The 26,941-nt window shown below is 31.9% G+C and overlaps 2 protein-coding genes across 4 annotated transcripts in view; both read left to right on the top strand.

The window, feature by feature from the left end:
- Positions 1-1,471, top strand: part of LOC139510862 (uncharacterized) — an 8,863-nt gene extending 7,392 nt beyond the window's left edge. The window contains exon 5 of the mRNA XM_071297403.1: positions 1,432-1,471. Coding sequence (XP_071153504.1) covers positions 1,432-1,471 — 40 coding nt within the window. The remainder of the gene's footprint in view (positions 1-1,431) is intronic.
- Positions 1,472-1,847: 376 nt separating this feature from the next.
- LOC139512223 (uncharacterized) lies at positions 1,848-26,941 on the top strand. Of its 3 annotated transcripts, XM_071299670.1 has the most exons (7): positions 1,848-2,075; positions 6,698-6,818; positions 8,354-8,503; positions 9,639-9,716; positions 10,788-10,955; positions 12,378-12,512; positions 26,681-26,941. In XM_071299670.1, the coding sequence occupies exons 1-7, from the start codon at positions 1,882-1,884 to the stop codon at positions 26,738-26,740; spliced, it is 906 nt and encodes a 301-aa protein (XP_071155771.1). In that variant the 5' UTR covers positions 1,848-1,881; the 3' UTR covers positions 26,741-26,941. The 3 variants fall into 3 exon arrangements, with proteins under 3 accessions (XP_071155771.1, XP_071155772.1, XP_071155773.1); XM_071299671.1 differs by lacking the exon at positions 9,639-9,716; XM_071299672.1 differs by lacking the exon at positions 10,788-10,955.

The following is a 26,941-nucleotide window of genomic DNA, read 5'->3' as shown; positions in this document are numbered from 1 at the left end:
TGCTGACTGTGGTTTTTATCCAACACAATCATAGGTTTGAACGTAGTTTTCAATTTAGACTTGTATATATATCTGTCTGTCCCGTCCTTCTGTGTGGACCAACTTCTGTATCCTTTGTTTGATTCATTTAAAACTTTGCAGAATAAATAAATAAAATAAAATGCAAAATTTAAACTGTACAAACTCTACATTATGTATGTGCCTGTATGTTTTTTGGGTCCACTTTTATTCTTATATTATGTTAATGATATATCTTATAGTGTTAGTTTCGATTTTGTGCTATTAGTATATATATATATATGCTGATGATATCACATTTTCTTTTCTTATAGGGAAACCGGAGGTAATATATGAAAAAAAATAGAAAGGAACTCTAGTCTTGCAGCCAATGATTAAATGATAAGAAATTGCCCCTTCGTTTGGACATAACTTAGTATATTGTCCTTTAGTTCAAATCGCAAAAGTTAGCAATTTTCATCTCAGCTACAATAACCATATTATTCTAGCTAAAAACGTGTAAAATACAGGCCTACAACGTTAACATATATTTGTCTGAGTAAATTGTTGTCAGTAATATTTTCAAAATGTGGATGCAAGATTGAAGTTCTTTTATATACATGGTCGATGTCTATCAGAAAATTCTAGAAAAACTTTATTTACTGCTTTAGCGTTATTCATTTTTATTGTGTATACGAGTATTTCAAAATAAATCTGTTAGATTTTGAAGATATGGAAAATAGAACCTCGGTAAATTGTACAGCTGATTCCATTGAGTGTGTAGGTTAAGGTAATATCTTTGGTTTGCTTGCTTTCTAGCTAAACCGTGAAGGCATTATTAGGTCAAGAAAACTACCCTCCTTTAAAAGTAGACTTGTCCGACAGATAACCAATTGATCTGTCTGTAGGACTAGGCTATTTCGAAAGGAGGGTGTAATGTTCTAAATAGTATTGATGTTAATAGATTCAAATAACTTTGACTGAACTATGTATATACAATATTTTATAACAAAAGCCCATTCTATATGCAAAGTATTTTCATTATAATCAAATAAAATTGAAAATGGAAATGGGGAATGGCAAATACTGAAGTTTCTTAAAGTAAGGAAATCGAAGGAAAACGGGTCATTTTTAGCCATTGACCGAGAGAAAATCGAAAATTTGCGGCTGGGGCAGACGGATGGACGAACGAACGGACGGTCAGACAGACCAGAAAACATAATGCCCCTCTTCTATCGTAGGTGGGGCATAAAAAAACTGTTAGATCCTATAAGTGCAGATGCGCATGTAATTAGGATGTTTCGATCGATTTATTGAGGAAAGATATATGTTGTCTCCCTTATTTGTTTATATTCATTAAATACTTCACACTATATTGAGCTTTTTACCTTCGAACTAAGACATTTTGTTAAAATCCTGTGTTTTACATTTTAGGACTATTGAAACCACAACAGATCAATATGGAAGTTATTAGAATAGAACATGGTCGTACTTTGTTTACTTTCATACGATGTAACAAGTTATTTATATTAGTATAACATTTTGCATGTAGATTGTTTTGTAAAATAAAAATGCTAAGTTTTTCTGATGTTTTACTGGTCTTTCATTCCTTCATATACATAAAAAGTAGAATATTCCAGATGACTATCAAGATATTGCATGTACTGTTTATAACCCAAATGTAAATTTAAAGGCTTGGCTAATTTTATCCCATTTTTACTGAATGAAAAAAGTATTGAATTTTATTTTTACAAAACTTTAAGTGCAGCGGTATAAAACGAAAAGAAAATAAATCAAATCAAAATAAAAAATTGTCCCCCATCGACGTCAAGTAAATTCACCATATTGTGACGTCAAACTTGTCAATGGAAACGACATTGAAAGATGGAGAAAAGGAACAGGAGAATAAAAAAGACCGTAAGGATAAAAAGACAGAAAAAGAAGAGGAAAATCAAAAAGACTGTAAAGATAAAAACACAGAAAAAGAAACATGAAATAATAAATGTGAAAGATATACAAAAGAAATATAAAAGAAAAGAAGTCGTCTGTTTTACATGGACAGAAAAGGCGGGATACCAGTAAGTATGTCGACGAACAAAATATTTGTAAGGATCACACTAAAAAAGAATGTATACATCTATGAGAGTCTATGAGACAAAAACACATTACATCTAGGTACAACGAATTTCGCTATGTACACGGACTTCACTCTCACCTTTTATTATTTCCCGTGTTAAAGATATTTGAAATCAAAATTATAAATTATTCAGCAATTATCTTTTTTTCAAAGCTTTCTTTCTATTATTTTCGTTTTCATCGAGAGAAAATTATATGTCAACCCCTGTGAAAAAAAGTAGAGATACTGCGCATATAAACTGTTTCCAATGCAAGCTTGTAATTGTAATGAAATAAGGCAAATAAAAAAAGCATAATCGTGAGAAAAAATATATAAGGGAACGACCGTTTAACTTCAAAAGGGAGGAGGGGGTATTTTTTTTCCTAAAAATATTCTGATTCCCTATATGTAAAAAAAAAAATTGCAGTCAAGCAGATGACAAAAATAAATTGTTCTGAATCCAGGTTTTACCAATACCTTATGGCGTTAAATTTTGAGGGGGAAAAAATCAATTTAATTGATAGCGCCGTAAACAATAAAAAAAGTTTGCACTTTGCTCGAAAAAAATAAATCTGACACAGACAAAATACCATAACCCCCGCCCTTTTTGAAGTTAAATGATTGCTCCCTAAGGATATCTTTTATTTATATTAAATATATCAGATAGGAAATAATAAACGTATATATTGCCAACTGCGTCTGTGAATACATTTAATGCTTGACATAAAATTGAGACTGGAAATGTGGATTATGTCAAAGAGACAACAACCCGACCAAAGAGCAGTCAACAGTCGAAGGCAATGCATTCAGCTGGATCCTAAACAAAAATGTATGCTAGTTCAGTGATAATGGACGTCCTACTTAACTCCTCAGCACAAAACATTAAGAAGTATGTTGACAGGATTTGGGTAGAGAACACAAACATGCGGCTAGTTTACACTGTTTTTTTTATATGGAATAACAAAACATTGCCTCCCGATATTTTGGAACAAGCACGCGAGAAATATGTGACGCCTGCCAAGGCTTTTCTATCACCTTTGAACCCCATAATTATTGTTTTAGGTCCCATTAATTAATATATTAATATCTATTACGTTAACTTTGCTAATATACAATTCTTGCAAAGGAGATGTTTAATGACAAAACTTCTAAAAAATACAATAATACCTAAACCTGCGTTTTGTCACATACTTTTTTGACATGTTACATGTAGGCCAAACTTAAAATTAAAATTGTTTAATGTTGCATATACCTATCCAATCAAAAGCAGCCTACCCGAAAATTTAAGCCACAAATCATTTCAAAATTTGTTTTAAAGTACTGTTCGTGCTCTTACGGGGCTGTCTTATTTAAAACATGTAACTTATGTTGTTTGTTAAACAAACAAACAAAATCCTATTTACCTACTCAACCCTTCTAGACATGGGAAGGCGATATCAAATAAGGAATCTGTTGCGAACGACTTTATCTACTCTGTAGAGGGACATTCTGAGACTCGGTACAGTAAGGGTATCCCAAAGATGTTAAACCAAGCTTACAACTGGTGAGGTTTGGGGGACATTCTGAGAACAGTACAATAAGAGCATCTCAAAGATGTTAAACCAAGCTTACAACTGGTGAGGTTTGGGGGACATTCTGAGAACGGTACAATAACAGCATCTTAAAAATGTTAAACCAAGCTTACACCTGTCCTAAGTCAGGAATCTGATGTACAGTAGTTGTCGTTTGTTTATGTAATTTATACGTGTTTCTCGTTTCCCGTTTTTTTTCATAGATTAGACCGTTGGTTTTCCCGTTTGAATGGTTTTACACTATTAATTTTGGGGCCCGTTATAGCTTGTTGTTCGGTGTGAGCCAAGACTCCGTGTTGAAGGCCGTTACGGTACCTTGACCTATACTGGTTTACTTTTATAAATTGTTATTTGGATGGAGAGTTGTCTCATTGGCACTCTTACCACATCTTCCTATATCTATTTACAATTGGTGAGGTTTGGAGGGGAATTTAACAGAAATCATAAACCAGTCATATAACTAAAGTCTAAAGTATTAAATAATTTATTTTTCTGAACTAAGCTTTATTTAAAAAATCTGCAAAATGTATTAAAAAAAAATATAGAAAATTTATGCCCCTCTTGTTTGAACAGTAAATTAAGTGCACTCATCGTTTTATTGTATACTTAAAAGAAAATTATGATTCTATACTTTAAACCACTTGAAAGTAAATAATAAAGTAAACAAATGCGTACATAAGGATGTACTTAGGTGAGGTTTTGGAATTTGTGTCAAATGTTCAGACTCCTTTGTGTTTTTCCATACAATACAATGTAAAATATTTTGCCCCATAACACCCATTTATTTTTTCATATAAGTCTTAATAGCTCATGAAAGGTCATTTACCAAAATTTTAGAAGATTCTTAATTTTCTTTCTTTTGTTTTGAGACCTAATAATACCAATGCAAATATAAGGTTAAAGTCCGAGTCAGCCTTTTCCCGCCATATTTTAAATCTCAAATATCTCGAAAAGGAGGTCCATGACCTATCAATATTTTTAGCTTATTTTAATCCTTAATTGATGCTCTACCAGCTATAGTAGTATCAATTTTAACTTCTTAATTTCTTAATTTTCACCTAACCTCACCTAAGTACATCCATAAGCCTTGAGAAACGTTAGATTGTGGGCTATAAGAATACAAACTGATACGGGGACTTAATTTTCCAGACAAATTGTTAATATATTACATTATTATTCCAAATTTCATTTATTGTATCTTATATTGTGTTTCTTAATAATTATAAAATAAATAAACAAGAGGATACATAGGATAAAGGGCAAGGTCGTAAGAAACAGCAACGGCACATTCGAACCAGTGGCGGATCCAGGGGGGGGGGATCCGGGGGTCCGGTTGGAACCCCCCTTTTTTTTGGCCGATCAATGCATTTGAATGGGAGCATATAGTTGGAACCCCCCCCCCCCCCTTTTTACTCTGGGTTTGGAACCCCCCCTTTTTAAAATGGCTCGATCCGCTCCTGCGAACCCAAGTTTCTTAATAGATATCCAATGAATGATAAGGTGATTTAATATTCCCGGGTACATGAATTGTTAGAATTGATATGTTTTTATCTGTAACGATTCTTGGTTTATATTTTCACTATAAGTACACAATTGTTTCCTGCATTTTGTGTTGCAGAGTATTCATTTTCATCCTGGCTTGTGCATAATTATTAGTTTTTAGTTCGTATCAGGCTAAGGTATTCATTTTAGAAATTACCCCCCTCCCCCCCCCCCCCCCCCCCACGAGCCTTTTCCCACAGAAAGAAAGTACTGAATTTTTACACTAAATATATATCAGTTCTTCAACAATATCAGACAGTCAAACTGCTCGTGATTTTCTACTTGTATTTCGATTTCCGAATATGGATAAACTATAACTATTTATCATAAAGTATTAAATGTTATACCGATATGAATGTAAACGTAAACCGTACAATAATTATTTTAGGTCAAAAGTAATAAATGTTAAATTAACATAAAACTTATGACGATGCACACTCTTGAAAATTTAAAATAGAATCCGATAAGGGTTATCGACTATTTTGTTACACCCATAATCACTATTGTTTATAAAGTAATTGGTTTTTCGTCTATTCTCACTGCTCATGCATAATAAATACTGTATACATCCAAGATAATTCAAGTTCATGAATCTGGAAACTTAACGCTAGATAATAGTTGCTTTGCGTGCAAAAAAGAAAACAAAGTTAAGTAATGATGCTTCGGAAAGTCTTCAAAGGAATTAATAATGAAGAAATGTATGGAAGCACGGCGACTTTGTTTGTTTCTCAATCAAATATTGCAGAATCTCGCGGGACACGCTTTTTGCGTCAGGAATCCATTCTAAGGAAAGAAAATAAAGCAATTGTTCATGAACTCTTAACTAATTTTAATATGGAAAATGCTAAAGAGAAACTTATGGAGGCCAAAGTTGTGGAATTTTCTTGGGATTCTAATGAATTTAGTTTCGATTCGTAAGTTTTTTTAAATACAAAGGTACATTACTGAGAGGACTGTTTGAATCTTGCTAAGGTATTGTTGAGATGGTTTGACATTTTTTCTCATATAGCTCTAAAGGGACTTTTTAAAAATGACCAAACGATAAAATATTTCGTAATAAAGCAGATATAGTCTTAGCGGAAATAGGCGGATTTAACAACTAAAAATTTAAATGCTAAATATCAACACCTTTAAGCCAGGGAGACTTTTACAACTTAAACATGTTACACTTAAAAAACTCAACATAAAAAGTTATCGAAACTCTCACTTTAAACTGTTTTCTTTGTTTTGATAATTGTTTTACATTCCACATTACAATTTACTTCCCTTATTAGTGATAATTTAGCATTTCGGAGATACAAAAAGGGTCTCGACGGTAAATGTACTAAAGTCTTATTTAAAAAAAAAAATGTCAAATGTAATAAACACATATGATACAAATTTAAACATCAGAAATTGAACGGGTAAAGATTGTATGCATTTATCAAGATTATATCAGATTAATTCTATACTGCCGTCATTTTTCTTAAAGTACACTGTCCACAGCGAAGGTTCGTTCCAGACTTCAACACTTAATGGGAACAGATGTCATCAGGATAAATGACAAACGCTATATAGATAAAATGTATGAAAAACTCGAAATAGAACAAGAGGTAAGAATAGAATGGCACGGCGCCCTTCTCTCTATCTTTATCTTTCATCTTCAGTGATCCATGTTCGATAAATATTTGGTTCATCGACACAATTATAAATAATTTAATCCATGTACATTAATAAAGCGACTAGGGACATGCAATTAAAAATCAAGCGGGTTTAGATTAGCAATAATGGACAAATCGATATGAAGTTAATTATCTTTTTTTTTTAAATTATTTAAAAAAAAGTATTCTCAATAGTATAGTTCCTCATCAACAACATCTCTGTTTTCAGATCAAGGATCATTTACAAACATTTCACATTTACAGCAGATTCCATTGAGTGTGTAGCGAAAGGTAATATCTTTGGTTAGCTTGCTTGTTAGCTGAACCGTGAAGTCATTATAAGGTCAGGTATACTACCCTCCTTTCGAAGTATCATAGTCCAACAGACAGATCGATGAGTTTGCTGTTGGACTAGTCTATTCTTAAAGTAGGGTAGTTCACCTGACCTAACAATGACTTCACGGTTCAGCTAACAAGCAAGCTATCCAAAGATATTACCTTTGGCTACACACTCAATGAAATCTGCTGTAAACACAGAGAATTTAAAGTCTTCATCGAAGCCTTTTTGTGTTTCTCCATTTTCAAAATACAGAAGAATTTCTACTCATAACGTTAGCTATTATAGACTTTTTGTGTCTGTGTTCTTTCTATTTGTCACAATTTGTGTGGGAGAAAGGGGATGGGGGTATTTATTTTCTTCTTACGAAAATTTTTCTTACAGCATTTATATATATTATTTCAGAAATGAGCCAGATATGAGAAGAAATTCGTGCAATATATTTATAATAATTATCGAATCAACAAATGAGTGATAATGATAACTTACTGATGTCATTAATCATTTCCTGAGGGTCAAGAAGGGTGCAAAGAATGTGTTTAAAAATATTATCTGGTCAACTTTTTGTGGGACGTAGTGATTTCTCAAATTTGTTAGGTAACTAACAGTCCTGCTGATGAAAATATATGCCCTGACTGTACAGAGTTAGGAGTGACTTAGATAAAATTGTCAGCCTTTGAAAAATGCTATTGTTCTTTTAAACGCAAACATTTAAATCGTTTTATTTTTTATTAATGTTGAAATATATAATGACCGTGAGGTGCATTTATTAAAAAAAAATTTGTTTAAACTTAAGAAAGCAATAAATTCTAGCAGGAAACCGATTAGTTGAGTATCATTTTGATAATCGATACTCGGTACTACCGAGCGATACTCGATTACTCGATTACTCGTTGACATCCCTAATTTATATTCATATCACATCTCATCAAACTTAGCTGGCAGTAAACCAAAAGCAACTTATAAATGAAAATGAAACTATAACTGATTTTTGTCAAAACTAAAAGGTCAAAATATGTTTTTTAAGGATCAAAAATTGTCGTTTCTTACAAAAAAAATACATTTTACAATCCTTAAAAAAAAAATTGATGTGGACATTGTCAATTTAAAAAAATATTTAAAAATATATAATTCTTAACTTTAACTAAAGGCAGAAGTTTGCAAAAAAGAGCAAGCTTTAGAAGATGCAGAGGATGAACGATTACGTAGTCTCCAACTGAGTGGTGTACTCCCAAAATCCAAACAGACACCGCTTCAAGTAAAACAAAAACGAGACCATATGAAACTATCGCAACATAAGGTTTGAATTATTAGAATATAGTAATGGGATTTTTACCTTATATGAGAAAGTATAAAACGAGGCTTAACTGATACGAATGGACCAAAGGGACTAAGATAAAGCTCGAGGGGTGTTCTAATAAAATATTTATGGCAAACGTTGTAAAGGATCTTGATGAAATAATTTTCTGAAAACTTAATGTTGTTATGTTTAAATGGAGATTTAGGTATGCGTATATGAGACAGAACACTCAAAGCCACGCACAATTCTAAGGAAGGCAGTATGATCAAAACGAACCAAACAGGAAAATACTTACAACAGTTCGAAATCATTACGCAGAAAACTAAAGTTTAACAAGATAGATAGATAGATAGTTTATTCTCATAAACCCATACAGTACAAAGGTTACGGAAAAGTTTAAAACATAGATCCAAAATATATGATATTATTAGAAGAACCCAGTAAAAAACAGAGGTTTGCACAGTTCTGTGTCAATTTTGTTCTTCTTCGCCTTATAAAGACAGAGACGGTTAATACGTCTTTGAGTCAGAATTATGTTTTTGGGTGGCATACCACTTCGTGTGGGCTTTCACAATCTTCCGTGAGTACATTAACACCAGGTTCCACGTTTTTGGTCTATTAGTAAGTGTTTATATTCATATTATATTAACATGATCTCATCCTGATATGATTGAAACATTTGCCCCTGGATTTTAAACACCAATTACATTTGCCCCTGGATTTTAAACACCGATTACATTTGCCCCTGGATTTTAAACACCGATTACATTTGCCCCTGGATTTTAAACACCGATTACATTTGCCCCTGGATTTAATCGGTGTTTAAAATCAAGGGGCAAATGTTTCAATCATATCAGGATGAATTTAAACTTTATCATTTATGGTAAATTTTTTATTACAAAATTGGTGGTTATGAGTTTTTTTTTAACTTACGTACTTCAAAATGCTGTGGTCTTTGGCGTTGCATTTATAGGTAACACAACCTGTCGTACGTAGAATACATTTCATTTTACCAAAAATTCTAAAGATTTGAAACTAAGTCAATTTCTTCTTCTTAAATAATTAGAAAATGGGTAGCTTTATGACAACACGAAGTTACGCTCACAGATTTGAATAATATCATAAATATTTACAGAAAAATAAAAATAAACCAGCTGAAGAAAGAAACGAAGAAAGTGTAATTTTGATAGAGGAAGTAACCACTGATCAAAGAGTAAGTCTGCATATGTATGCCCCCTTTTTATAGTCTTATGTTTTAGAATATTAAATATAATACCGTTTTCTGCAGCATGATAGAAATATTGAGTGAAAGTTTTGGTTTTTCATCTGTAGCATTAAACTAATTATGAGCAAATATATTTGTTTTTCATCTGCAGCATAATACAAATGATGAGCAAAAATGTATGTTTTCATACCAGAAGTGACGGTGCTCTACGCAAGTTGCAACCTTTACCATAGTACCAATTAGAATCAATATTATTGTTGGACATAATTAGAAATGCAATATGCAAGAAAAGGATATGTGGTATGACTGCAAATGGTACAACTATCAGAATCAGAGACCAAAGGCGGACCAAATGTAAACAATTACAGGTTTCCGTATGGCCTTTACCAAAAGCTAAACTCGTATGCTCTATATAGGAAGCTATATACGCCCTTTGCTTGACAAATTGTAAAAAAATCCAGAGATACAAGAGAAACCCAACGGCTTGATTTATGCTTAATGAAAAAATCAACGAAAAGAATATTTCATTTTCTTACAAATAGATATGTATATATTTTATAAATTCTGCTAGTTGACTAATAGTCATCGAGCGTATCATCAGCTCAGCAGTCAGTACTTCGGTACTTCGGTTCTGGTATCATGAAGAACAAACCTTTCTTGGCACTTTCTTATCTGGTTATAAATCTATAATTGATTGAAAGGAAACTAAGATTACAATTATCTCTGGCTAATTTGAGCTGAAATGGATTTGGCTATATTTTTTTATGTCCATTTTGGTTTTAAAGCTGTTCAAATGTTTTGGTTTCTATACATCCTTGGCTTTCAAAAGATCGGTTCGAGCATACCTTGTGGAGCTAAAGCAAGAAAATCGCTTCGAACACATGAAATTTATTCAGTTTTGTTTTCTATTTTTAAATACAAAACATAATAGTTTGGTTGCTCAGAATTTATTCTTCTGTGCTTATATCAACTAAAAGGGTCCGGCAACAGCTGTTAAAATGTAAACAAAAAATAATGATCGTCTTAAAATATTGATGAAGTACCTTCTTACATATTCAGGATGTGACAACTCAAGTTGAAAAAATAGAACAGTCAAACAAAGACGATAGAATAAAACAAAAAGATACGAAAAAGGGGCAGTGTTTAACCAAAGATCACAAAGGCGAATCGAAAAATACAGATCAACCCAGCCACACTAGAGAAACTATCAGTAGTAAAGAAACAGAGGTGTCTACTTCAGAAAATTGTTTATATATGATATATTTTTTCAAAGATAATCGAGTTATTTTTACCACATTTTATTTTACTGACAATAATATGACCAGAAAATACAATTTGTATCACACATTTAAATTTTTATCATTATGCTTGAGATTATCTTGATATAAAGAAAGTAAAACATGGTTTCCAGTTTTGTGCAGAAAAATCTGTTGTAATGTTAGTTTATCAAATTTTCGGTACACAAGTCTTGGATACATTCTTTACAAGTGATCATATATACCTACATGTCTTTCTATGTTGTGATGCTACACAATTATTTCATATAAGGGTGAAGGTTTGGTACCATAAAGATCCGCTGCAATTGTTTGCACCTGTCCTAAGTCAGGAATCTGATGTTCAGTAGTTGTCCTTTGTTGATGTGGTTCATAAGTGTTTATCGTTTATCGGGTTTTTTTTAAATAGATTAGACCGTTGGTTTTCCCGTTTGAATAGCTTTACACTAGTAATTTTTGGGCCCTTTATAGCTTGCTGTTCTGTGTGAGTCAAGGCTTCGTGTTGAAGATCGTACCTTGACCTATAATGGTTTACTTTTATAAATTGTGACTTGGATGGAGAGTTGTTTCATTGGCATTCATACCATATCTTCCTTTTCTACATTTGAGAATGCCTTTACCTAGTCAAGAATATGACAGTTGTTGTCCTTTCGTTTGGTGTGTTTTATCATTTGAATTTGCCATTTGATTAGGGACTTTCCGTTTTGAATTTTCCTCGGAGTTCAGTATTTTTGTTATTTTACTTTTTTCCTATATCTGTGCAGTGACATTCCCTCAGACCCACAACGTTTGGCCATAACTAAGCAATTCCATTTAGGACCTCCATGAAATGATTTGAATTCGTGATCACGAATTTTAGAGAATAGTGATCACAGATTTGTCGATTTTGTAACTCGATATCACTGAGTAAATTCGTTATAACAAATCAGGATATTTCGATATCATTAATTTCTCGAACTTGTACAACTGATTTAATTCGTCAGAAATAAAATAGTTATCGTCAATATCTTACAAGGAAAGGCGGAGAAGTCTACTACTTATGATTTACAGTGTGATGTTGTGTTGCTGAATTATAAGTTGGTGGGTTTTTTTCATGCTCTTAAACTTTACGCTTTTTTTTACCTTTTTAACTTGCTTTGATTCGAGCGTCACTAATAAGTCTTTTGTAGACGAGGCGCGCGTTGGCGCAAATATACAATTTCAATCCTAGTATCTATGATGAGTATGTTCACCCTATATATGATTTATTCATATAACTATAATATATGAGTTCAAAAACACTGGAAATGTCTAGTCACTTATTTAGTGTACGACAATCAATTTAGTATATGTAAACATTTAAATAAGCTTATTACTATTTGTTTTTTATATTTAGATAAATAAAGAAGTGAAATTCAACAATGGTACATATACGAAGCAAGAAAATCAAAACAGAACTGCAGAGAGAACACCTACTGGAAAATTTGCCCAAAAAGAGACCCCTTTTGTCAAGGAATTGCGTGGAACACAGGTACTATATGTTGTAGTAATGATCTTTCAATCACTTCAATTGAAGTCTGGAGCTAGATCATGTCAGGAAATGCTAGTAGTCCTTTCGTTAATTTATGTCGATATTGCAATTTTTCTTATATTCTTCTGTTACCTATTCAAACATCAACTCGCGCTTCTTTGAAACGGTTTTATATTGTGCACATTGCTGTGTGTTTGTTTATCTCACATTGGCTAGAGATATAGGTGGACGTTTGCTGTATCACAAAACATGTTTAACAAGCCGCAGTTTGGCGCTTGTCAGTCAGGGAGCTCCAGCCGTTGTTAATCTTGTGTGTGTGTGTGTGTGTGTGTGTTTATTGTTGCGTTAATTTCGATGAACTAGTCTATATTGTCCGCCTCCGGTATTTCCTGGCTGTATTTTGCTCGAATCGTTGTCTTTTTCTTTGGTTTTATCCTCAATTCTAGGAGTTATGAATTTTTAATAAATCTAGCATGCGAATATACTTAGTGATTCTCGTGCTATTAGGACTGAAATTCAAGCAAAACTACATATTAATACACAGTTTTCCGTATATATAAGGGAAGGATGAAAGTTCGTCGTGAAATAAATTTATCGATTTTTAAAATTCATCAAAGATATTAGGCTGATAAGTTTAAAGTACACCAAGTGCGCCTTTATTATACATAAAACTCGTCAGTGGCGCTCGCATCAAACCCTTTGAAGTCAAAACCAAGTATGAAATCGAAAAGCATTAAAACTGAAAAATCCTAAATACGGTTAAGGCAATCTATATTATACACCTTCATAGTTTATCACCTAGATTGGTCTCATTTAAAAAACGGACAAAAATATGACGTTTTTCCAACTATTAGAAGTTAAAAACAGGTCTGCTATTCAACTGTAATAACAGTCAAGCTGTCTCGTATTAACAAGCTGATTTTCATTTAAATGGCATGTTTAAAACTGTTAAATGTGGGAGATATGTCAAATTTGAAGCGCAAAATTAATCCGAAATTGACAAAATTGTCTATAAACTGACATTATCACATTATCAAGATGCTTGATATTATGTAGATGTCCATGAAGTAGCCCTGTTATTCTAATAACTATCTGTTGTATTACCGTTTTGTTAGGAATAGGACAGATCGAATGTGCTACAAGTAGGTATTACTCCTGTTGTAATGGTCATACGAACGCCTGTACTCCTGATTCTTTTGGTCTTTGTTGGATAGCAATGTATCATTGGTAATCATGGTCTATCTGTTTTTTTTTTCATAAATCAATAGAGAAGACATGCTCACACTTTTGCAAAAGAGGGGGCAAAAGATACCAAAGGGACAGTCAAACTCATAGATCGACAAATAACTGACAACGTCATGGCTTAAAAAAGAAAAAGACAAACAGAAAAATAATAAAACACAACACAGAAAACTAAAGACTAAGCAGCACGAACCCCATTAAAAACTGGTGGTGATTTCAGGTGCTTTGGAAGGATAAGCAGATCGTGTTCCACATGTGGCATCTGTGGTGTGAAACTGGCAAACTAATCGCAAAGATTTTGCAGTGCCTCACATATTGGGGTCAATATAATGGAAAGCTATGAAGTCAATGAACCAGAACCTTAATCGAGAGCCAAATCATCTCTATGCAAATGAGAAATTGTTTGCTGATTCAAATGCATACCACATATCATTGATTAATCATTAGTTGTTCAATTTAAACAATCTTTTACACGTTACTTATGCAAAGGTATAAATGTCAATAACTGACCGTGCCTATAAGGAAGCCGGCCCGAATGATTTTCACGGTAGTGAGGTGTGCCAATTCTTACAGAACTATACACCTACAGAAATGTTTAGAAATTTAATGAAAGCTTCTGGCCACCTTATTACTCAGTCAAAGTTTAATTTGGATGTTTCGTCACTATTTAGTTTTTATACTCTACAATATTTATGTATTTGACTCTTTTAAGATCAGAAATTCTCTGATAAAGTTGACATTAGACGATGTTTGATTTTTACGACAATGACTATTCGGAAGTTTGAAGTAATGCTATTTTATCTTATATTGTAATTAAGACGGGATTGCATTTTATAATTAGCTTATTTTTGCATTTAAGAAAGGATGTATTGATTGACTGTTGGTTGTCCTACGTCAAAAAAAAGGTTACTTTTACTGGATTTGAAATGTTGAATTATTTCAAACACTAAGGATTTCATACTCCCAAGAGTAGTTTTTTGTGTGGTTTTTTTTTTTCAATGTGTCCCATCAGTAAAACAAAATATGTTTATATACATAAACAATTGTTTTTTTTTTAGTCTTCTAGTAAAGAATAATTATGATTGCACCAAGAAGAAAGTCAATTTCATTATACTTTTACACACTGAATTAAACAAGAAACAATGTTAACACTTTCAAACCATTTGAAGTCAAACACCAAGTATTAAATTAAAAGCATTAAAACAGAAAATTCCGAAATACGGTTAAGGCAAGCTATATACATCTTCTCAGTTTATGTTCTAACTTTGTCTCATTTTGAGAAACCGTCAAATCTATTCAAAGTTAAAAACAGGTCATCTGTTTAACTGTAATAACAGTCCAGCTGTCTTGTATTTACACGATTTTTTTCAGTGAAATTTCATGTTGAAAACTGTTAAAAGTGGGAGATATGTCAAATTTGAAAGTGTTATCATTGTTTCAAGTTTTATTCATTGTGCAAAATTATAATAAAATTGACATTTCCACCCTTTATGCAAGATTTTTCCATTCTTAACTTAAAGACATATTGTAAGAATAAACCCTACTTTTTCACATTAAAAACAATACATGTAGTTACTAGTAATGTAGGTACACATATTTTGTTTTATGAAGAAACAAATTATAGTTTGAAAAAAAAACGCACGAAAATTATTCAGATATTAACAAAAATGTCTATAAACTGTTATTTTCAAGATGCATGATATTATGTGGATGTCCATAAAGTAGCCCTGCTGTTATCCTAATAACTATCTGTTGTATTATCTATTTGTTAGGAATAGGACGGATCGAATATGCTACAAGTAGGTATTACTCCTTTTGTAATGGTCATACGAAGGCCTGTACTGTTGGTCCTTTTGGTCTATGTTAGGTAGCGATGTCTCATTGGTAATCATGGTCTATCTGTTTATTTTCATAATTCAATAGAGAAGACATGCTTACACTTTTGCAAAAGAGGGGGCAAAAGATACCAAAGGGACAGTCAAACTCATAGAACGACAAATAACTGACAATGTCATGGCTTAAAAAAGAAAAAGACAAACAGAAAAATAATAGTACACAACATAGAAAACTAAAGACTAAGCAACACGAATCCCACAAAAAACTGGGGTGATCTCAGGTGCTCCGGGAGGGTAAGCAGATCCTGATCCACATGTGGCACCCGTGGTGTGAAACTTGCAAACTAATCGCAAAGATTTTTCAGTGCCCTGTATGTCACATATCGTGGTCAATAATAATATAATGGAAAGCTATGAAGTCAATGAACCAGAACTAAAATCAAGAGCCAAATCATCTCTATGCAAATGAGAAATTGTTTACTAATTCAAATGCATACCACATATCATTGATTAATCATTAGTTGTTCAATTTAAACAATCTTTTACACGTTACTTATGCAAAGGTATAAATGTCAATAACTGACCGTGCCTATAAGGGAGCCGGCCCAAATGATTTTCACGGTAGTGAGGTGTGCCAATTCTTACAGAACTATACACATACAGAAATGTTTAGAAATTTAATGAAAGCTTCTGGTCGCCTTTTTACTCAGTCAAAGTTTAATTTAGACTTTTGGATGTTTCGTCACTATTTAGTTTTTATACTCTACAATATTTATGTGTTTGACCCCTTTTAAGATAAGAAATTCTCTGATAAAGTTGACATTAGACGATGTTTGATTTTTACGACAATGACTATTCGGAAGTTTGAAGTTATGCTATTTTATCTAATATTGTAAATAAGACGGGATTGCATTTTCTAATTAGCTTATTTTTGCATTTAAGAAAGGGTGTATTGATTGACTGTTGGTTGTCCAACGTCCAAGAAAGGTTACTTTTACTGGATTTGAAATGTTGAATTATTTCAAACACTAAGGATTGCATACTCCCAAGAGTAGTTTTTTGTGTTTGTTTTTTTTCAATGTGTCCCATCAGTAAAACAAAATATGTTTATATACATTAACAATTGTTTTGTTTTTTTAGTCTTCAAGTAAAGAATAAATAATGATTGCACCAAGGAAGAAAAGGTCAATTTCATTATACTTTTAAACACTGAATTAAACAAGAAACAATGTTAACACTTTCAAATAAGACAAATATCCCACACATTTAACACGCTTATCCATGACATTAGAATACCATTAACCGAAAATCAGCGTGGTAAATCAAAATAGCGTGTTATTACAGTTATAAAGTTAAATTTTGAATAGTTTCAAAAATATCACAATTTTCACGATTTTTTAATGAAACAAATTAGCGAAATCGTCCTTAAACCATGTTTTTCCCTTCACGTATAAAAATCATAGATACAAAATGCATTCAAGAATTTATTTTGTGTGATTTAGCCGTCAAATACTCATATATATATGCATACTCAGTCATCTCTGGATATTTCCCGGCTTGATAATCAAATGCTTCTTTCAAAACTTCAATCGATACGTTTCCACAATCGTCGGCATATTTACTAGATTTTCCTCAAAACGGAGAATCAGTTCAAACTAGAGTCCTTGACAAACGTGAGGACTTAACTTTTCATCTGTCATCTTCCACGATTCAGAGGACTTTAACTTTTCAACTGTCATCTTCCACGATTCAGGAATAACAAACACAATGTCTCATTGTACCAAAGCGCGCTTATTGTTAAAAAACCCAATTTTGTTTAGATCATACCAAAAACATTTAAACACGCTTACGCAAATTTGTCATTACATTAACACGTTCAAATGACCAAAATGACGTATTTAAAAAAACAACAACATTCACTTCACAACCACTACCCTAATAAAAACTGTCAGAAAGTTGATATTAAAATTATCTACAATATATAACTACATGTAATACTATAAGTCAGAAGAGCATAAGTTAAGGAACAAATATCATATTATATAAAATATTGATAGGTTATGAACTCCATTTCGGGATATCTGGTTTGTTTTTAAAGGCGGGGATAAGTTGACTCAAACAATAACCTTATATTCAGCATGGTCGTTGTTTGGGTCTTAATTAGAGTCTGCTTATATTTGATAATGACATTTTATTACCTGTTAAAGTCTTCTATGAAAAGAAAAGTGGGTGGTATGCGACAAATATTTTACCCTGTACGTTGGGGAATATCTGACAACAAATCCTAACCTGACATGAGTACATACGGAACTTAACTTCCATCAATTTAATTTTCTCTTTAAAAAATTGTTAATTTAACTATGAACTTTAAATAACAAGAATATCGCCGAAATATTTTGATATTTTACTATTGAGCGCTGGAATACAGTTGCAATGTTTTTGTACTATAAATATGTCCTGAGAATTATCTTTGACCACACAGTTCGTTTGCGTCGTTGAGCAATGTAGAAGGTTTTAAACACTCAGAAAATGAGAAACGCTGTTCCAATGTTTCCTCGGCAACAAATAACTTGGTCTGAAATTAATTTAAAGTGTCCCACTTTTAATCTCATTTTGTTAACTTCAGAGTGTTTCAGAGAACTTCAGATTTACGTACATTAACCACTTCTAAGCGTTGTCAAATTTCTCCTCTAAAACACATTTATAGTATACTCATAGATCTGAAGTAAGACGTGGCGAGCATTGTAAGTTTATTTTGGACAATATAGAGAGGGGCGACTTTAAAGGTTGTTGTAGATGAAATATATGTGCACCGTTTAGAATGATTATTAGATCTTTGAATATTGTTTTGATTGGTATTAATATATATTGTACCCATATGCATATTCACGATCCTACAATCTATCAATATCTACATATTTGCATTGATCAAATGTTTTATGAACATATTGCTGTTGTTAAATCAAAGGTTTGTAATATTTTTTTATTTTGGAATTCGAGAGAATAATAATCGTCGATCTCCTTTTCAAACTATTTAAAACATTCTTAGAAAACATCTTTTCATCAGATCATTTGGAACGAAGGATTGAGTGTGTTTCCATATCGTTTAAAAATCATAAGAGATACAGATTCCACCACCAAATCGTGTCATTACGATATTTATCCACCATCTACAGTTAAATTTAAATTATTTAAAAGGCTCGGCGATCGTCTAATTTTAAATTAAAAAATTTAACTATCTCGAGTAGATAAATATCGTATCACACTCGATATAGTGATGAAATTTCTATGTAATGTGTTCGGTGCTTTTGAAAATGTTTTAGTGCTTTGAAAAATGTGTTTAGTGCTTTAAACAATATGTTTGATATTTGATAATTTACGTAATGTTTAAACACGATACATAGGTGTATCAGGTCACACACATTAGTTGTTTCTTTTCATTTTGTAAAATTAAGTCGGTATTTGACCTATATCATATGGTAGTAGCTGGTAATTTAAGGCTTTATAATAAAGCGATACGGTTAATTTCACTTTCGTTTGTATGAATCACCAGTGAAAACAAATGGAAGAGTCGAATTCAAAATAAAATAGTTTTTTTAAGGGAAATTTAATGTCTAAAAAAGTATGTTATGATCTCTTATGATAAGGAAGTACCACAACTTTGAAAGCTATATAAATCCTTACCATTGTTCCATAGTGTAGTGTTGTTGATGATTCTCGCTCCCCTATGAGGTTCGGACACAGGCTAACGTTATCCAAATATTGCTTAGTTTGTATTATTTCTAGTGGAAAACAAACCTTCATCACAGTCCAAGATTATAACCTTAAAGTCTAATATAACCTAGAAGTTTCGACAAAATTCTATCATAAACGAACAAAACTATTGAGGAGACAGTTACATTCTTGTGACAATGGTAAACAGACTTTTCGAAGATTGAGCAACTATTTATAGAAATAATCAACTACTTAAACTCTTTAAAACACAGTTGTGGATTTCGCCACCCTTTGAAACGTACATCTTACAATATAGAAATTTTCAGAAAATAAGAGACGTTATTTGAAAATTAAAAATTATCCATCTTTAAGATTCCATGATAACATCTTTGTAATAAGATTGTGGAGATGAGAAAATTATTACATGTAACCTACAATTAACAAAGTGGCTGGCAAGAAAAAAAATCATAAAAAAACACGTTTAGGAAGACAAAGACATTGAAAAATAAATTTAACATCTATGTCATGTAAAAAAAAAATCCTTTAAGCGTATTCGATGAAGGTAAGGTAAAACTGGAAAAGCGCTTCGAATTCATGAAATATATAACGTGTCTTTTTCATTATTTTTTCTTTGACTCATCTTTCTTTATCTATTTGTCCCAGCTGAATGACAATATATTTTTTAGAGAACTGTGTGTTTAACTAAGATTGTCCGTTTTTATTATATAGTTATCTAGTTTTAAAATATTTTAATATAAATGCTGTCAAAGTTACATCTAAGAGTTTAACTGTCTCTCTGGTATTTTTCGTCCCTCTTTTACAACAAGGTATCCTTCTATTTGTTGTTTGTTGTCCTCAACATGCCCAATGCATTTCTGTGTATGTTTATTAAATACCTGATTTTCATTTCCTTTGACCTATTTTACCTGTTGATATGAATATTAGCAACATAAAAATAATTATTATGAAGGTTAAATAATTTGAAACCTTTCAATTATAATCAGAAAAGAGGGGGGTCAAAAGTGTTTATGTAGTTGAAAGAAAGGGGGGGGGGATTTTGTGTTTACACATGTTAAAAGTGGGGGTCAATTATATTTGCTCATTTCAAATATACAGTCCCCCCCGATAAATAATGACTGGTTCCTTAAAAAAAAGGACAAAAAGCAAAGCTCTCGAAGTATCTGAACTTTTCACCTTACACTGCAGTTTATTATAACACATGAAAGTGCTATTAGCGCTTTTAATATCAAATGGTCCTTATATAGAACATGGCATCATGCGAAGCCCACATTGATTGCTTAATTTGTTTTAAAATACCCATTACAATCTAGGAATAGTATGCTGTCAATATATTATGTTCCAGCTGAAATGTTAATGTCAGTTTCAAATGTGTTAACTTGATGAATATCTTTTTGGATGTAGATTTCGTTGGTAGATGCAGGAATTTCATATTGACCTAGTTTAAGAATATTGAAAATGTAAAAACGTTATTCCTCTTGAAAAACAATGTTCACATGATTTCAATTCATTGTTTTTACGGTATTGACTAGTATGTCTTTTCAGATTTTTCATAGTTTTTTTTTCTTTTTTTGCTCAATGAATTAAGTCATTAAATTGCCCATTGACTATAACAAAGTGCGGGCGATATCCGGTCTTCTATTCGTAGGATTCAAATGACCACAACCAAAGAGTTGTTGAGTCTTTCGTACCTTACAATGTGGTATAGATGTTGTACAAGGCTGCCCATTGAACCATAGTTGCTTTCATCGGTGCCTCTGGTAAATGTTATCTCTTTGGAGATCATACTAAATCATCATATATGTTTTCATATATGTTTTCTAAGAATGTTTTGAATAGTTTGAAAAGGAGATCGAAGATTATTATTCTCTCGAATTCCAAAATAAAAAAAAAATTACAAACCTTTGATTTAACAACAGCAATATGTTCATAAAACATTTGTCTGTTGAAAATCAATATTTCGTATGTTTAATTATATCTCAAAAATTTGTTTCTGATCCAAGGTACTTGCATTTAATGCGAAACCACAAGCACTGCAAAATAGCCTCATTTTTTTTAAAAACTTCTTATTACAAAAGCCCGACTCCAAAAAATATTTTGCTGTAAGAAAAATTTTCAGAGATGCTTTGAAATATCGTCGTTATGGGCAAATCCTTGATTCACAAATATATTTTCCCAAATTTTGCTATATTTTTTTTTAATTGCAGAGACAAAATACTGCCCCTATCGTATATCTTCCTCTACACATATTCATAATAGCTGTACAAATAAAATGTTTTTCATCGCCCAATATTGAACCGAGAGATATCCGCAATGAAAAAGAATTAATTTGAATCTGTCTAACATTTCATTAATTGAAGGTTAATAACAATTAATAATTTGTATGTGACTTACAATAACTTATAATTTGTATCAGACTTACAATTCTTAACAAATACTAGCAGCTGAATGTATTCCCTTATAATTACATTAGATGTATGTTTCATTATCGTGTTATTCCGTAAGCAGTTCACGTGTTATTCCGTAAGCAGTTCCATTGCTCAATATAACTTTTCACTCATGATAACACGTGCTCCAACAATAAAGTGCACAGGTGAATTAAATAATAAAATATATAAAATTCGTGTTTTCATGATCATAGCTAAAAAATGTAATTATAAGTATTGAATGCTTCTTTTTGTAACTTTATAGGGTTGTAAAAGCGTTGACCGTGCGTACATTTTTAGAATGAAGCGCGGAAGCGCTTCATACAAAATGTACTTCGGTCAACGCTTTTACACCCCAATAAATTTACAAAAAGAAGCATTCAATTCTTAAATATTGTTTTTGTTGCCTCGATTTGTATCTTCTGAAATTTTAATATCGGACGGTAAAATAGTGTTGCCTTAATTCACAGGAACATTTAATTTTCAAATGAAATACAGGAAATGTTGTATGATTCTAAATCCATATTTCTGTATCTACAATGAAACAAATGTTTAACGAAAAAATAAACAATATGTCTTTAAGTTCAGAAAGCTGAAACTTTGCTTGAAGGGTAGACGGTCAATATTAATACTTTCAAATATTCTGTATTGCCCAAATTTAGACCCCAAAATAAATAGTTTGTTTTGAAATAAACTATTTAATAATGTTGCTATTTGGTTGGAATTTTATACGACTGTCATACAAGTGAGAGGTGTAGCTATCTTAACTCCAGGTTTAATCCACCATTTTTTACATAATAAAATGCCTGTACCAAGTCGGGAATATGACAGTTGTTGTCCATTCGTTTGACGTGTTTGGGTTTTTGATTTTGTCAATTTATTAGTGAATTGCCTCTTTGAATTTGCCTCAGAGTTCAGTATTATTGTGATTTTACTTTGCATAGAGAAAGAAGACATTCCGTTGAACTTTTTTGACTTTATTGCATATTGCCATATTGAATGCTATGTTGTTCGTACAATACTGCAGGTTAAATATTAGTGTAGATATTGAAAACATGTTAATCTAATGAACATGTTTAGCCTGTAGAAAAGGTTAGCCTGTGCTGGCTGTTAGAAAGTATTCAGCTTTGACATATCTTAAAAACTGTTTTACATTGTACCTATCATTAATCTTATTACTATTACTTGCTTCAATTAACGTTTGATACGTTACATTGGTATGTTAGATCATATATATCATTTCTTATCATTTTGGTGAATAAGTTAGGTATTTTATTATTTGTCCTAAATGAGCAAGTCTTTGCACTAATATGTCAGATCATATATATCTTTTCTTATCATTTTGATGAATAAGTTAGGTATTTTATTATTTGTCCTAAATGAGCAAGTCTTTGCACTAATATGTCAGATCATATATATCTTTTCTTATCATTTTGGTGAATAAGTTAGGTATTTTATTATTTGTCCTAAATGAGCAAGTCTTTGCACTAATAACATGCGGTTAAGGTGGTACCTAACACTACAGGGAGATAACTCTGTAAAATCAGCTAAACGTTTTAATGACGTTGTGTTGTTAAGGGAATATTAAGCTTCTCAATGATCAAAATTAGTGTTTGTCAAACTGCTATATAACCAGTGTAATTTTTCTGATAAAACGCTTGGTTCAATTTTTTTGAATTTTTTATATTTTTGTTAAAGGGTCAAAGTAAATACTTTGTCAAAATTTTATGAAAATTAAACGAGCCAAATTAATTTTAGTGAAAGTGTTGGGTACCACCTTAATTTCCATTTATTTTTTTTTCAATCGAGAGTGTGCAAAGCCAGAAAAAGATGAATGCAAATGAAAATGTTTTACACATAAATATATCTGCTCTGTGGATATCAAAGTAGATTTAACAATGAATAAAACAGATTATGATTTGGAGACAAAAATATGTTTTACTAATCTTATTTTATGTCCTTTTATCTATAAGTCGCAGCTTAAAGTCAATACTTCCCAAAGAACTTTTGGTTTGACTACGATTGTCCGTTTTTATAATGTTATTTTAAACAAACATGACAAAAGCTTCATATAACTTGAGCATTGTTGAGAGTGATTAGGTTAATTTTGATCATGTTTTCGAACATGTCTGCTGTTGTTTTGTTTCAATAATACACTCAAAGCATCTCTATTTTACACCTTATATTGGATTGTATTATAACACATAAAGGTGTTGTTTGTTCTTAATAAGAAAAATATGATCAAATATAAGAGTTTAAATGAAATATTTTGATACAGCATATGGCATCTCGCCTACATTGATAGTTAAATTGCTCTTTAATAACCCATTTACTTAAATCTGTGAATAGTAAACTGTCAATATTATCATGTTCCAGCTGAAATGTTAATGTCATTTTCAAATGTGTTAACTTTACGAGTTTATTTTAGATAAAATGATTACATATTGACCTCGTTTAAAAATATAAAAAATTTAAAAACGTTATGCCCCTTTAAAAACAATTTTCACATGAATTTAGTTATTTGTTTACGCAAATAATATGTTATTGCAGATGTTTATTCTGGGTTTTTTCCTTTCTTTTCGGTGAATTTAGTCGCTAAATAGTTATCAAAGGTACCAGGATTAGAATTTAGTACGCCAGACGCGCGTTTCGTCTACATAAGACTCATCAGTGACGCTCAAATCAAAATATTTATAAAGCCAAACAAGTAAAAAGTTGGTGAGCATTGAGGATCCAAAATTCCAAAAAGTTGTACCAAATACGGCTAAGGTAATCTATGCCTGGGATAAGAAAATCCTTAGTTTTTCTATTACATGTTGTGTCCGATTTCCTCTCTTGTATCGGTTCTAGACCAATCAATGCACGTCAAATGCTAGTAATTATTAAAAGTTTCTGGATTTGAAAATAAGGAGCTTTATTACAGAGCCTTTTATATGTCTTTTATAGTAACTAATACGATAAACGGTAGCTTTCTATACCCTTCAGTTTCGCTCGTTATTGAAGGGCACACTGTGAAGTATAGTTGCCTTCATCCTCGCGTCTCCAGTGTATATGGTTGTCTCATTTGTAATCACCTTATCTAAATATGTGTATCCTTAAAAAGACTGAATGAAAAGAGAAGGTTTGATACGGTCACGTCTTTGTCCCCACGAATTTGAAAAGCAAAGTCTTAGGCATGAATCTTAAAATATTTGTATGTAAGATGTCAATATTCTTATCATTAAATGTTATCTCCAAAATTTTGAATATTTAGTTTTGGATTCTTGCTTCTTGCAGTTTGAGCGATACTGCAATTACTACACATTATAGCTTCACTTCAAGATAGTCTCATTAATATTTTGATACGAGATTAGGCCGGACTCAGAAAGAATTTTACTATGTTCAGAGATGCATGTTTTATCTTTTTAGTGAAATCTTTTGTTCAATCTTAAATAAGAAAATCGATTTTTTTTGGGGGGAATGAGTTAGAAAAATACACCAAAGTTATTCTGGTTAACAAGATAATTCGTTAGTTAAGATACCTGGTTCGTTATAATTTATGTGAACATTCGATTAGATTTTGAAACGAGGATAAAGTTTTTATGGTGAGTTACTTTTAAAAATATGAAATAATAATATTGGTAGTAGGAATAGCAATATACTTGGATGAACACAGGCTTTTTCTAAAACCTTGGAAGAATACTATCATGGAAAATATGAAACATTTAAATCGCTGGATTCATTATATAAATTCCTTGTTAAAATATCACACTATTAGTTTCAAGGGGTTTTTCATATAATATCTTTTTTTTTAAATGAAAACAGATAAAAGTCATACATTCAAGCAAACAGAAAAAAGGCAAATCACTAGGAGTTGTTCTCCTGTATGTTGGAGCGTGACTCATTCGTAATTATACACTAAAGCTTTTTAGCATTTTATCAGAAATGTATATTTACAATTTAATCAAAGAATAAAGTTTCAGGCAAAAACATGGAATTAACGGCCACAGTTCACTTAGAATGACGAGGTCTGACATGATTACAGAATGCCGACATGATTGATTTAACTGACAAATCTGTGCACCATTGGTAGCAATGGATGCTCAAGTTCCTCAAGGTTCAGCCTCAAGAGAACGAGGGTTATGATCCCCAAATACGTCGGGTCTTATTCGCATCACCCCCTGGTTTCAGGGGAGTAAAGATTAACAGTTTCTATATCATAAAACTCTATATGCACACTGAATACATAGGCCGTACTATGTATCATAAAACAGTCAAGCTCGAACTGGTACCAATTCAGAACCGGCCACTCAGGGTAGACATGAGATGGTCTCAATAGAACTTCCTGCGGTACCGCAGGAAAGTAAAAACCTAATATGATCCGACGTACAATTACGGGAAACGATCATAACCCCTTAATCTTGCCACTTGAGTGAGTCTATACACACTCATGTGACGTTGATGTGCGGGAAACGAGAACCGGATCCGAATGAAGCAGTTATCATTTCTCTTTAATTAAATTGGTTTATCTTATAAATGAGATAAACCGTAGTATGATAGAAATTAATGTACATATAAATCAAGTATATAAATAAACTCACCATAGATACCAGGATCAATATTTGTATTTACTCCAGACGCGCATTTCGTCTACAAAAGACTCATCAGTGACGCTCGAATCCAAAAAAGTTAAAAAGGCCAAATAAAGTACGAAGTTGAAGAGCATTGAGGACCACAATTCCTGAAAGTTTTGCCAAAATACAGCTAAGGAAATATGTTCCTGAGGTATAAAATCCTTAGTATTTCAAACATTCAAAACTTGAGTTTTGTAAACAGTTAATTTATAAATATGACTATATCAATGATAATTCATGTCAGCAAGTGCTAACTACTGGGGTGGTATTATCGTCAGCAAAGACTGCATTTGTCTAAAACAATATATATCATTTTTCAGACTGTAGGTGAACTCTATGATATGGCAGAGAAACTTATGTCCCCACGAATTGAGAGGTAATTTATAGACACTCCATCCATTGAATAGCTTGTGGATCAAGATCGAATGTTGAAAACGGATAAAGAATATTTTGAAAATCCAGGAATGAGAAAATAACATGATTTGTAAATAAATTTTACTGTTTGCTTATGCATTTACTTATTGTAATGAGATAAACTTTTTGTTATTATATATTCTAAGATATAAAACTTTTATAATCAA

Source organism: Mytilus edulis, chromosome 2, assembly GCF_963676685.1.
Source record: "Mytilus edulis chromosome 2, xbMytEdul2.2, whole genome shotgun sequence".
NCBI lineage: Eukaryota > Metazoa > Mollusca > Bivalvia > Mytilida > Mytilidae > Mytilus > Mytilus edulis.
This window is presented reverse-complemented; position numbering and strand designations above follow the sequence as displayed.